Source organism: Dipodomys ordii, unplaced genomic scaffold (assembly GCF_000151885.1).
Source record: "Dipodomys ordii isolate 6190 unplaced genomic scaffold, Dord_2.0 Scaffold51, whole genome shotgun sequence".
Lineage (NCBI taxonomy): Eukaryota > Metazoa > Chordata > Mammalia > Rodentia > Heteromyidae > Dipodomys > Dipodomys ordii.
Window position 1 is genome coordinate 3,351,611 of NW_012267267.1, and position 12,852 is coordinate 3,364,462.

Sequence of the window (12,852 nt, forward strand, 5' to 3'; positions counted from 1 at the left end):
GTGGTGCTGAGGAATTGAACCCAGGGCCTCAGGCATGCAAGGCAAGTGCTGTACCACTGAGCTACCTTCCCAGCCCCTTAAAATTTTTTTAATAAAAATAGTTTAAATATTGTATGTATGCAAACATGTATGTGTCTTTGTATGTATGTATTGGTCCTGGGGCTTGAACTCAAGGCCTGGGCACTGTCCATGAGCTCTTTTTGCTTAAGTCTAGTGTTCTACCACTTTGAGCCACAGCTTCACTTCCCAAATGTTTTGTTTTGTTTTGGGTCCGGTCGTGGGCCTGAACTCTGAGCCTGGGCAATGCCCCTCAACTCTTCAGCTCAAGACTAGCGCTCTACTACTTAAGCCACAGCGCCACTTCCGGCTTTTTTTCTTTTTGCTTATGTGGTACTGAGGAATCGAACCCAGGGCCTCATGTATGCAAGGCAAGCGCACTACCACTGAGCCACATTCCCAGCCCCTGCTCACTCCCTTTTAACAACAAATTCTGTTTGCCAATGTGAAGTTTCAGTCTAAGTTCTGATAATGAAATATATGTATATATGTCTATATTTGCCTGGCTGAAGTTGAAGATTTTATTACTTTATTACTAAGATCATGTTGCCTATGTCTTTGAAATTATCTTGAAAGGAGGCTGAGCATTCATTACGTGTCATGAAAGCCAGCAGGTCTGAGTTAGTTGTATCAATTGTGCAGTTTAGCTTCTTACCTGAATGGAGAAGCACTGATCCTTTGCTCTTCTTCACATTCACCATCCTGGTAACAAGTACTTCTTTGCCTTGAGGATCACGCTTCACCTTCAAGGAAAAAATAGTACTGATTTTCTTCACAAATGTTCTCTTTCTCCTGACAGAGTTTGTCTTGAATATACCACTTGTAGAGCTGTTAGGAGCAGCCTTAGTCTGATTTTTTTTTTTTTTTTTTGGTACTGGAGTTTGAACTTAAGATTTTTACTACTTAATTGCATCCCTCGTCGCTAACTTGGAACTTGTGTGTCTATAGCCAGGCTAGCCTCAAACTCTAAATCCTCCTGCCTCAGACTGCCCAATGCTGGGATTATATGTGTGTGCCACCACTTTTGGCTGCATTTACATTGAAATCTTTGACCATCTAGAACTTACAAAGTATGAGGTAGTCATAGAGCTTTATTGTTTAAAACAGATTAGCTTGTTATTCTAGTCCTATTTATTAAAATAGCTATTTTTTCCTAACTGATGTGAGATATTGCTAATCTCAGTGCTCAAATATGCTGGGATTTATTGCTCTACTTTCTAGTATGTTTTATTCGGTGTCATTCTGTGCTAATAAGAATCATAAATTTAAATAGTACTAAAGTTTAATTACTTTATTTTATAATGAATTTTAACATGCTACCAGGCAAATCTCATTAGGAAATTTTGCTTAATTCTTTATAAAATGTCTCAATTTACAATACTTTAGAACATGGTTCAAGGGATCATCTTACAAAATAATCTCTGATTGTTCTAAAGAGTTTTAGAAACAGTCATTTAAATAAAGTTGGCCTTAATCTTTATGAAAGAATGGAATTTCATTTTAGTCATATGAAAACTGGCCATATGACTTATTAAATAGTACAGTTTTAGCTTTACTTTGACCACAGATGATAATTTTGTTATCCTCAACTCTATATAAATAGTGAAAATAAAGTGTTCAGATGTTTTATGTTTTATATTTGGAGATTTGGAGTTGAAATTCTTCTTCAAAAATTTTGTGTGAGCCGGGTGCTATTGGCTTACAACTGTAATCCTAGCTACTTAGAAGGCTGAGATCTGAGGATTGTGGTTCAAAGCCAGCCCAAGCAGGAAAGTCCATGAGAATCTTATCTCCAGTAAACCACCAGAAAACTGGAAGAGGCACTGTGGCTCAAGTGGTAGAGCACTGGTCTTGAGTTGAAGAGCTGAGGAACAGTGCCTGGGCCCAGAGTTCAAGCCCCATGACCGACTAAAAAAAAAATGTGTGTGTGTGTGTGTGTGTATACTAGTATTGGGGCTTGAACCTCAGGCCTTGAACCCTTGCTTTGCTTTAGCTCTCAGGACTGGGGTTTCACCACATGAGCCACATCTCTACTTTCTTCTTTTTAAAAAAAAATTTTGCATTGGTCCTGCGGCTTGAACTCAAGGCCTGTGTGTTGACCCTGAGTTATTTTGCTCAAGGTTAATGATCTACCACTTGAACCACAGATCCACTTCTGGCTTTTGTGCTTAATTGGTGTCTCATGAACTTTTCTGCATGGGCCAGTTTAAATTTTTTGAGGTCATATTAAGCTCAATAATTTCTGTGTTTGTTGCATATCTTACCTTGTTTGTTTATTGTTATTTTGGACTTACTATTTACGATGCACACTTTCCCTTTCAAAACATCTAACTTGTCATTGTCTTTATTTCTCTCAGTTACTCTAGTACATCTACATTTCCTTATTAATAACAACTATCCAGAGTGTTATTGGGAACTGTCAGAAGCAAAGTCATACTTTCTGATGCAGAAGAAAATATATGCATGCACATTCTCTTGCCTAAAAAGTTTGGGTTTAGAAGATTCAAGGTTTATGGTTTTTTTTTTTTGGTTGGTCATGGGGCCTGAACTCTGGGCCTGGGTGCTGTTCTTCAGCTCTTCAGCTCAAGGCAAGCACTCTACCACTTGAGCCACAGCACCATTTCTGGCTTTTTTTGCTTATGTGGTACTGAGGAATCGAACCCAGGGTCTCATGCATGCAAGGCAAGCACTTTACCACCAGCCCCGGTTTTTGGATCTTTAAAAATAAACTTTAAATTCTAGGAACATGTATGTATTACAAAACTAAAAGTAAAAATCATAGGCATAGATGAAGGAGAGGAGGTGGAATCCAAAGGGATAAGAAAACAATCAAAACTGGTTGCTGGTGGCTTATGCCTGTAATCCTAGCCACTCAGGAGGCTGAGATCTGAGGATCTCAGTTTTAAGCCAGTGTAGGTAGGAAAGTCTATGAGACTCTTATTTCCAGTCAACAACCATAAAACTGGAAGGGGTGCTGTGATTCAAAGTGATAGAGCACTTGCCTTGAGCAAGAAAGCTCAGGGACAGTTCCCAGGCCCTGAGTTCAAACACCAAGACCAACAACAAAACAAAACAAAATAACAACAACAACAACAAACCAATTCAATAAAACAATGGGAGAAAATTTCCCAACTTGTGAGAGTCAGTCATTCAGGTACAAGAAACTTTGAGGACACTCAACAGATAAGATCAGAAAACAACCAGTGCAGACATATATTTAAAACATTAAATGTACAGAAGAAGGAAAGAATATTCAAAGTTTAAGAGAGAAGTCACAAGTCACACTGGGAAATCCATCAGAACAGCAAATTTAGTAGAAACTCTTAGATCCAGGAGGGCTTGGAAAGAGTTGAAGAGCTGAGGGACAGTGCCCATGCCCAGAGTTCAGCCCCAGGACTGACAAAAAAAACAAAAACAAACTCACTAGAGAAGTTGAAAGCAAATGAGGATTAGAAAAAGAACCAGGCATTGAAAGAAACAAACTGACAATAATAATAATAATAATAATAACTCTAAATGTTAATGGCCTCAATTCTCCAATCAAAAGACACATATCAGCAGGTTGATTATAGAAAACAAGACCCAGTGTCTTTGTTTATGGAAGACACATTGTATTGAGAAAGACAAATACAAGATTAAAGTGAAGATAGGAAAATACCTTCTAAGCAAATGGAGCCCAGAAGTAAGCAGAGTAGCTATACTAATATTTGACAAAGTAGACTTAAAAACAAAATTAAGAAGAGACAAACAAAAGTGATATTGAGGAAGGTAACAGTCTGCTAAGTGGAGATAACAATTGTAAATGTTTATATACATATATATATATACCTAATTTCATAAAACAAACACTATTGCCATGAAATCACAGATTTTTTTTGTCCTTCATGGAGCTTGAACTCAGCTTGGGTGGCTAGTGCTCTTCTACTGATCTATAGCACCACTTCCTGTTTTCTGGTGGTTAATTGGAGCTAAGAGTCTCATAGACTTTCCTGTCTGGTCTGGTTTTGAACCTCAGTCCTCAGATCTCAGCCTCCTGCATAGCTAGGATTACAGGTTGAGCCACCAGTACCTGGCTAGCACAGACTAACATAAATTTTAGTTGTCAGTTAAAAATAATTCTAATTCTTGTGAAATGTTACTACCATTTACCTGTGTTTCATTGATTTATCATTTAGTGATCCATTAAAAAAAATATATATATATTGTCATGGGCCTGAACTCTGGGCCTGGACGCTATCCCTCAGCTCTTCAGCTCAAGGCTAGTGCTTGACCACTTGAGCCACAGTGCCACTTCTGGCTTTTTCTGCTTATGTGGTGCCTAGGAATTGATCCCAGAGCCTCATGCATGCAAGGCAAGCGCTCTACCACTGAGCTACCTTCCCAGCCCCATCCATTTAATATTTTTGAGAACCAATTGTATGCCAGACAGAATTTAAGGACACTCAAAAAATTACTGTCTGGGGCTGGGATGTAGCTCAGTGGCAAAGCGCTTGCCTAGCAAGTGCAACGTCCTGGGTTCGATCCCCAGTACTAAAAAAGAAAAGACAAAAAAATACAGTTAAAAAAATTACTGTCTAGTATAGCTGACAGGGAAAAAGTAAGTGATGACTATGTAACGTGATGAGCACTGTGACAGTGGAAGACAAAGGATCCCATGAGAGTTAAAAGGAAGGCACCAGTCTTAACTTGAATGTGAAGTTGGGTAACTTTTAACCAGTCTTACTAAAGGAGGTGAGACTTAAGCTGGGTCCTAGGGCTTGTGATAGTAAGATAATTTAACAGTGAGGGTAAGTGGGAAGGCATTTGAGGCAGAGGAAACATTTACAAGGGCAAGGAGGTATCAGATAGCATATCAAGTTCAAGAAGCTTTAATATTAGTATTAAAAATGGCTTCAGGACTGGGAATATAGCTTACTGGTAGAGTTCTGGCCTACCGTGCATGAAGCCCTGGGTACGATTCCTTAGTGCCACATAAACAGAAGCTTAGGGACAGGCCCTGAGTTTAAGCCCCAGAACTGGCAAAGAATAAACAAAAAATGGCTTCACCATGTGGCACATGTGAGGGAATATCACTTGAGGAAGCTCAGTAAGTGGCAGAGCTATTTCATGGAGGCCTTAAATATCCTCAAGTACCAGACATGTGCCAATTGTTGAAGGTACAAATAAGAACAAGGCAAAGCCCTTGAGGAATGTGTTTCTAGCTCTAATTTTTGTTTATACATCAGCAGTTTACAAATTAATTTTAATCTCCAGCCTACACCTCTCCTTGACTCTAGATCTATATAACTAACTTCCTGTTAAATATATCTACAGTGTGGGCTACATGAAAGTAATTAATTCATTGCCTTTGTTCTCTGCTCTCTTAATTCCTAGAACAATGCCGGTTAAAATTTATTAAATGATTAAACAGATTAATAATTTTTACTTGTATCTTTCATAGATATCTCAGGTGCCATAAGCTTCATATCAAAGTTTTGATCTTCCTTTAACCTGCCCCTTTCCTATGTTCCCTGTTTCCATGATCAGTACCATCTGTATGGGTGTATTTTTTTTTTTTGGGTCCGGTTGTGGGGCTTGAACTCTGGGCCTGGGCGCTGTCCCTCAGCTCTTCAGCTCAAGGCTAGCACTCTACCACTTGAGCCACAGTGCCACTTCTGGTTTTTTTGTGGTTTATTGGAGATAAGAGTCTCACAGACTTCTCCCACAGATTTCTCCTGCCCGGGCTGGCTTTGAACCCTGATCCTCAGATCTCAGCCTCCTGAGTAGAAAGGATTAGAGGCATGAGCCACCTGCACCTGGCTTTTTTTTGGGGGGGGCGGGGTCTGGTCGTGGGGCCTGAACTCTGGGCCTGGGCGCTGTCCCTCAGCTCTTCAGCTCAAGGCTAGCGCTCTACCACTGAGCCACAGCACCACTTCCGGCTTTTTTTTTCCTTTTTGCTTATGTGGTGCTTAGGAATCGAACCCAGGGCCTCAGGCATGCAAGGCAAGCGCTCTACCACTGAGCCACCTTCCCAGCCCATGGGTGTATTTTTGACATATTCCTTTACCTTCACTATTCATCACCAATTAAAAACAAACTTTTGGTGGTATTGGGGATTGAACTGTGCAAATCAAATGCTCTGCAACTTAAGCCATGACTCTAGGCCTTTGTGACATGTTTCCTTATGTATCCATTTCTGTCCATCTCTATTATTTCTGGGTAGACTGCCATTTCTGTCCTAGTGCTGTACAGTAGTAGCAAATATTCACTGTCTACTGTGGTTTTTCAGTCTGTTATTCATACTTTTATTAGAATAATAATAAACACAGAGCCTACAAAATCTGTCTGATATTCCTATTTGAAATCATCTGCCTTTAGGATAGATAACAAAATTCTTTTTTTTGTCAGTCATGGGGCTTGAACTCTGAGCCTGGGCACTATCCCTTAGCTCTTCAGCTCAAGGCAAGTGCTCTACCACTTGAGCCACAGTGCCACTTCCTGTTTTCTGGTCGTTAATTGGAGATAAGAGTCTCATGGACTTTCCTGCTTGGGCTGGCTTTGAACTGAAATCCTTAGATCTCAGTCTCTTAAGTAACTAGGATTAGGTCAGCTACTAGCTCTTTTTTTTTTTTTTTTGAATGCCAGTAGTGGAGCTTGAATTTATTATGGCTGGTGCTGTACCACTTGAGCCACACTGCCACTTGAGCCACACTGCCACTTCTGGTTTGTTGCTTGTTAATTGGAAATAAGAGTAAAGTGGATTTTTCTGCCTGGGCTAGTTTGAACTTCAAACCTCAGATCTTAGTCTCCTAAGTAGCTAGGATTTTAGGTGTGAATAACTAGCATCCAACCTGATCTGGAGGGTACTGTGCACTTACATCTTGTGCACATCTTTTGGACTTTCTGTGCTGTAGACAAGTTAGCCTTTTTTTTCCCCCTTTGAACTCTGGGCCTGGGCACTGTCCCTCAGCTCTTCAGCTCAAGGCCAGTGCTCTACTACCTGAGTCACTGGGCCACTTCGGTTTTTTGAGTGGTTTATTGGAGATAAGAGTCCCATAAACTTTCCTGCCTGGCCTACCTTTGAACCACGATCCTCAGATCTTACTCAGCCTTCTGAGTAGCTAGGATTACAGACGTGAGCCACTGGTGCCCGGCGACAAGTTAGCGCTTTTTAACTTTTTCCAGTAGATTGTTTTTTTCTGCCTTAAAACTATAATATATATAAATAGTAGCTTTTGTTATATATTATAAAATAGGATGCCTATTGTTAGAGAAATGTATGTATCAATATTTTTGAGGAGATATTTATAACTTTGAAAGAGTAATATTCCCTACAGTATTCTTTTCTTGAAAAGTAAAGTATTATTTATGAATGATTGCAAATAAGGACAAGAATTTTCAGTCATAAATTTTGCTCGGGTTATATCACTTCTCAATTTTCCTTTATCATATTATGAAACACTTAAAGCGTCATTTATTCTTTTTTGTTTTTAAAGTAAAACAAATTCTGTTGTAAATTTAAGCCATTTTGTTTTTAAAAATGCCTCAGCATTGAGATTGGAAGGAAATGTAGGATATGCCATGATTTAAAAATAAAACAAAGCCTCTAGAATTTATATGGAAGTAATTTATATGGAAGTAATGACTTAATCAATATAAGTAGAAGTTGCCACTTTGAAAATAGTGTTTTTTAAATTACTCTTTTTGATTACAAATAAAACAAATCTTACATAGACATACAAGCATCACAGCTGAGCTGTGTTACTTAAAATTATTGTATTTGGTTTTATTGTATTGAAGGTTATTACTTGGTTTTATGTGATAATTGTTTCACATTTGATGTTGAATGTTTTGTTTAGTTAAAGTACAGAATATTATGTAATATTCTGTAAAGTGAGAGATTGTTTCTGTTATTTCAAATTTTATTTAGTCACACAAGTAACTTTAAAGTATGGCATCATGCAATATGTACTAATTACTAATTTTACACTGATCTTTTTCTTTAAGTCAGTATGGAAGATTAAGTCTACAATAGAATACAATCAAGTGATGGCTTTTTCTTTAGAATTTGAATATGGAGGCCACAGGAACAGATGAAGTTGACAAGTTAAAAACCAAATTTGTATCTGCTTGGAACAACATGAAATACAGTGAGTATGATTTGTCCATTATCTAAATACAAAGAAGTATTTAAAGATGTATATATTATCTTCCTTAAGTCACCATTACTTTTGAATGAAATACTTTATCATAGACTATTTTTTTAAGCAGTGTAGATAAGAATCTTTTAAAGAAAGAGTTGAATATTATTATGAGCATTGCTTAGAAACTCATACTGAGTAGTATTTTCCCCCTAATTTGATAGAATATATAGATATCATATTATTATTATCATTATTGTTATTACTATAATGAGGTACTGGAGTTTCAACTAAGAGCCTCATGCTTGCTAGGCATCTGCTATCCTACTTGATTCACATATCCCAGTCATTTTGCTTTCATTAGTTTTCAGTCTCCCTGTTTGCTGGAGCTAGTCTGGTCCGAGATCTTCCTGTTTACCCTTCACTTCTAGCTTGAATGACTGTCCAGTAATTGTCCCTTCCCCCCCCCCCCCCCCAGCATTTTTTGTTAAATTGGTTGAGATAGTTGTTTCAAGGACTTTTTGTCTGGGCTGGTAATCCTCCCAATCTTAGCCTCCTGAATAGCTAGGACTCCTCCCCTCCCCACCCCGTCTCCTCCCTCTTCCCCTCCTTCTCCTCCTCTCTTTCCCTTCTCTTCTTTTTTTTCTTTTTTTGTCAGTCTTGGGGCTTGAACTCGAGGCCTGGGTGTTGTCCCTGAGCTTTTTCGTTCAAGGCTAGTGTGACCACTTTGAGTTGCAGCCACTGCCTCTGGTTTTCTAGTGCTTAATTGGAAATGGGCTTTCCTGCATGGGCTGGCTTCGAACCTCAATGCTTAGATCTCAGCCTTCTGAGTAGCTAGGATTATAGGCATGAGCCACCTGGATTTTTTTTTTTTTAACATTCCAAAGCAGATAGAATTTATTCAGGTGATAATAACTGTGTTGTTCATATTCAATTTTTGGCATCTTCATCTCTCAATCAGGAAGTAAACAAAATTGACTTCTGAACACACCAAATAGAAGTTCAGTATAATAAAGTTCTGACTTTACTATACTCTCAGGTCTTTGTTTTTAGCTAGTTACTCTTGCCAAACAAATCTCATAAGGATTGTTGAAGGTGAAGAAGCCCTCAAAGAGAGAGAAGTATTCTGGCAGAATTAGTTTCAGTAGAAAGAAGTTCATATCCATAAAGTAAGAATGATAACAAAATTCAATGAAGTGCTTTATAATGCAAATTCAAGTTACAACAATGAGTATTTGGCTTTTGGTACACTGGAAGTGATGGTCAAGTAGCTATATAGATGGCTGTCACTTGGAAGTAACACAACATTACATTTTGAATGTAAATTACATTAAATGTACATTGAATGTACATTTAAAGTTTTATTTATTTACTTATTGTTGTTCATGAACTCGTGCTTGGTTCCCTTCCTTGAGCTCTTTAGCTCAAGGCCAGCGCTCTACCATTTGAACCACAGCACCATTTCCGGTTTTCTGATGGTTAATTGGAGATAAGAGTCTCATGGGCTTTCTTGTCCAGGCTGGCTTTGAACCACAATCCTTAGATCTCAGCCTCCTGAGTAGGTAGGATTACAGGTGTGAGCCTCCAGTGCCTGGCTTAAGTTTTGAATAATTAAGGTTAAGATATATTTCACATACTGTAAAATATTTTTTTCAGAGTGTATGATTCAAATTTTAATTTTTTAAAAATTCACTTTAAACATACATTCTACCACTGGGTGGTAGGCTCACATCAGAATTTTAGTTTGTCAATTTAAAAATATATAGCACACTAGTTTTTAATATATGTACAAAGTAGTAAATATATTAAAAACCATCATCAGTATCTCATGATCAGTTATCCCCAAGGCAACTAACTATATTTATACTAGCACTCAGTCTCTATTCCTCTCTCTGTAGTTCCTAGAAACTACCAATGTACTTTCTGTCTTTAGATTTGACTATGCTAGACAATCTATAAAAATAATACCATCAAAAAAATAATACCATCTCCTTTTTTTTTGTTGTTGAGGGGCTTGAACTATGGGCCTGGATGCCGTCCTTGAACTCGTCAGCTCAAGGCTACCACTTTGAGCCACAGTGTCAATTCTGGTTTTCTGGTGGTTAATTCGAGATAAGAGTCTCACAGAGTGTTCCTGCCCAGGCTGGCTTTGAACCTCAGCCCTCAGATCTTAGCCACCTGAGTAGCTAGGATTACAGGTGTGAGCACCAGTGCCTAGCTGTCACCTACTTTTTGACCTTTTGTGTCAGGCTTCAATAATTCAGCATATTATTTTCAAAGTGCATTTGTGTTATAGTGAGTTTTAGTACTTCATTTTTATTTTTTTATTTTTGATATGGTCCTGAGGTTTGAATTCAGGGCCTGGCGACTGTACCTGAGCTTTTTTGCTCAAGGCTAGTGTTTTCCCACTTGAACCACCTTCCTTGCTTGAACCAATTTTTCTTCCTCCCTCCCTTCCTTTATTTTTGTGATGGTCCTGGGGCTTGAACTCAGGGCCTGGGTACTGTCCCTTAGCTCATTTGATCAAGGCTAGCACTCTACTACTTGAGCCACAGCTCCACTTCACTTTTTGGTAGTTAATTGGAAATAAAAGTCTCAGATCTTCTTGCCTGGGCTGGCTTTAAATCCTCAGATCTTAGATCTTCAGATCTCAGCCTTCTGAGTAGCTAGTATTATAGATGTGAGTCACAAGTGCCCTGCACATTTTACTTTATTATGTTTGTTTTCATATAAGCAACTCACTAGGTAGTCCAGTCTGGCTGCTAACTCATGCACCTCCTGACTCAGTCTTCTTTCTACTATTTGCCATTATAAACAGTGTTACTATTGAGCACTCATGTATGTTTTGGTGTGAACATATCATTTTTATATCGAACAGTGGTATTTAATTAATTTGTGCTACTAGTGAGGTTTGAACTCAAGGTCTGGGTGCTATCCCTTAGATATTTCACTCAAGGCTCCACTTGAGCCACAGTTCCACTTCTGGTTTTTTATGGTGGTTAATTGCAAATACGAGTTTGGAGTAATTGTTTGCCAGTGCTGGCTTTGAACCATGGTTCTCAGATCTCAGCCTCCTGACTGGTAGGATTACAGGTGTGAACCAATGACACCTGGCTTCTAAGTTTAATTCTTTTTTTTTAAAAAAATATTTTATTTTTTTGGGTCCAGTCGTGGGGCCTGAACTCTGGGCCTGGGTGCTGTCCCTCAGCTCTTCAGCTCAAGGCTAGCGCTCTACCACTTGAGCCACAGCACCACTTCCGGCTTTTTTTTTCCTTTTTGCTTATGTGGTGCTTAGGAATCGAACCCAGGGCCTCAGGCATGCAAGGCAAGCACTCTACCACTGAGCCATCTTCCCAGCCCCAACTCTTCCTTTCTTGAGAAAGGTTTGAAGGGTGTTTGTAGAAGTAGATAGACTACAAATGGTAGGGATAAAGGGAGACATTTATGCTTAAAAGTTGTTTCTTTTCATTTGAATTTGTTTTATAAGTTCTTAGGATTTGCTTTGAAAATATTATGTTTATGAGATAGAAGTTGCTACTGTTTTGGGGATTAGAATTATTCCATTATGATACTAATCATACTTCTAAAAGATAGTATATATAAAATTTTAATACATCTAGTACTTGTTAATTGACATTGAAACCCTTTTTTCAACTACCTAAAGATAATAATAGAAATGCACATCTGTGGCTTGAAATTAAATAAATAGTTCCTTTCCTAGTATTCAGTGGATAAATACCAATTTCAATTTCCTATTGGAGTTGAGCTGAAGAGAATCAGACTCAGGTGGGAAAAAGGAAAAATGGCTTAGAAGAGCCAGAAATAGGGCTGGGAAGGTGGCTCAGTGGTAGAGCGCTTGCCTTGCATGCCTGAGGCCCTGGGTTTGATTCCTCATCACCACATAAGCAGAAAAAAAAAGGCTGGAAGTGGCTCTGCGACTCAAGTGGTAGAGTGCTAGCCTTGAGCTGAAATGCTGAGGGACAGTGCCCAGGCCCAGAGTTCAGGCCCCATGACCGCCCCCCCCCAAAAAAAAAGAAGAGCCAGAAATACTAGGATTTAGACAGAGTGACATTGAGGAGGATGTTTTTATCAGGTGATAGCATACGTCAGTGGCAAAGCCCACTTTGAGTAGAGATGGATAGTGGGATAAGATCATAAAGATAATCTTTATCATATTAGGAAAAGTCCTTTGTATGACTGAGAAGTTCATAATAAATCTGTTAGCAAGCAACAGGAATTTTTTTTGAGCAGAAAAATTACCTGATCAAGGCTGAGCCACAGGGAGTTTAATTTGGTAGTGTTAAGCAGCATTTATTTGAATGGGGAAGGAATGACCTCACAGCAACTGTTCTAGTGTAATTCCAGTGAAGCATAACGAAGCCAAATTGGTGCATCTGGCTTCTAAATTATCGCCAAATTAATATTAGTATCACTTTTATTTTAAATACATATTTGTATGAAGTACATTATGTAGCAACTACATAAAAATCACGTCTTTAGAAAATCAACATTGTAGCACTGTGTTTTGTTTTGTTTTTTTTGGGTCCGGTCGTGGGGCCTGAACTCTGGGCCTGGGCGCTGTCCCTCAGCTCTTCAGCTCAAGGCTAGCGCTCTACCACTTGAGCCACAGCGCCACTTCTGGCTTTTTTTTTCTTTTTGCTTATGTGGTGCTGAG

At 38.7% G+C, this 12,852-nt stretch overlaps 1 protein-coding gene across 1 annotated transcript in view; it reads left to right on the forward strand.

Annotated features, from left to right (window-relative positions):
- The window catches only part of Atg4c (autophagy related 4C, cysteine peptidase), a 58,122-nt gene that overhangs the window by 2,342 nt on the left and 42,928 nt on the right, over positions 1–12,852 (forward strand). Inside the window, exon 2 of the mRNA XM_013020641.1 lies at positions 8,044–8,186. Coding sequence (XP_012876095.1) covers positions 8,111–8,186 — 76 coding nt within the window. The 5' untranslated portion in view covers positions 8,044–8,110. The remainder of the gene's footprint in view (positions 1–8,043; positions 8,187–12,852) is intronic.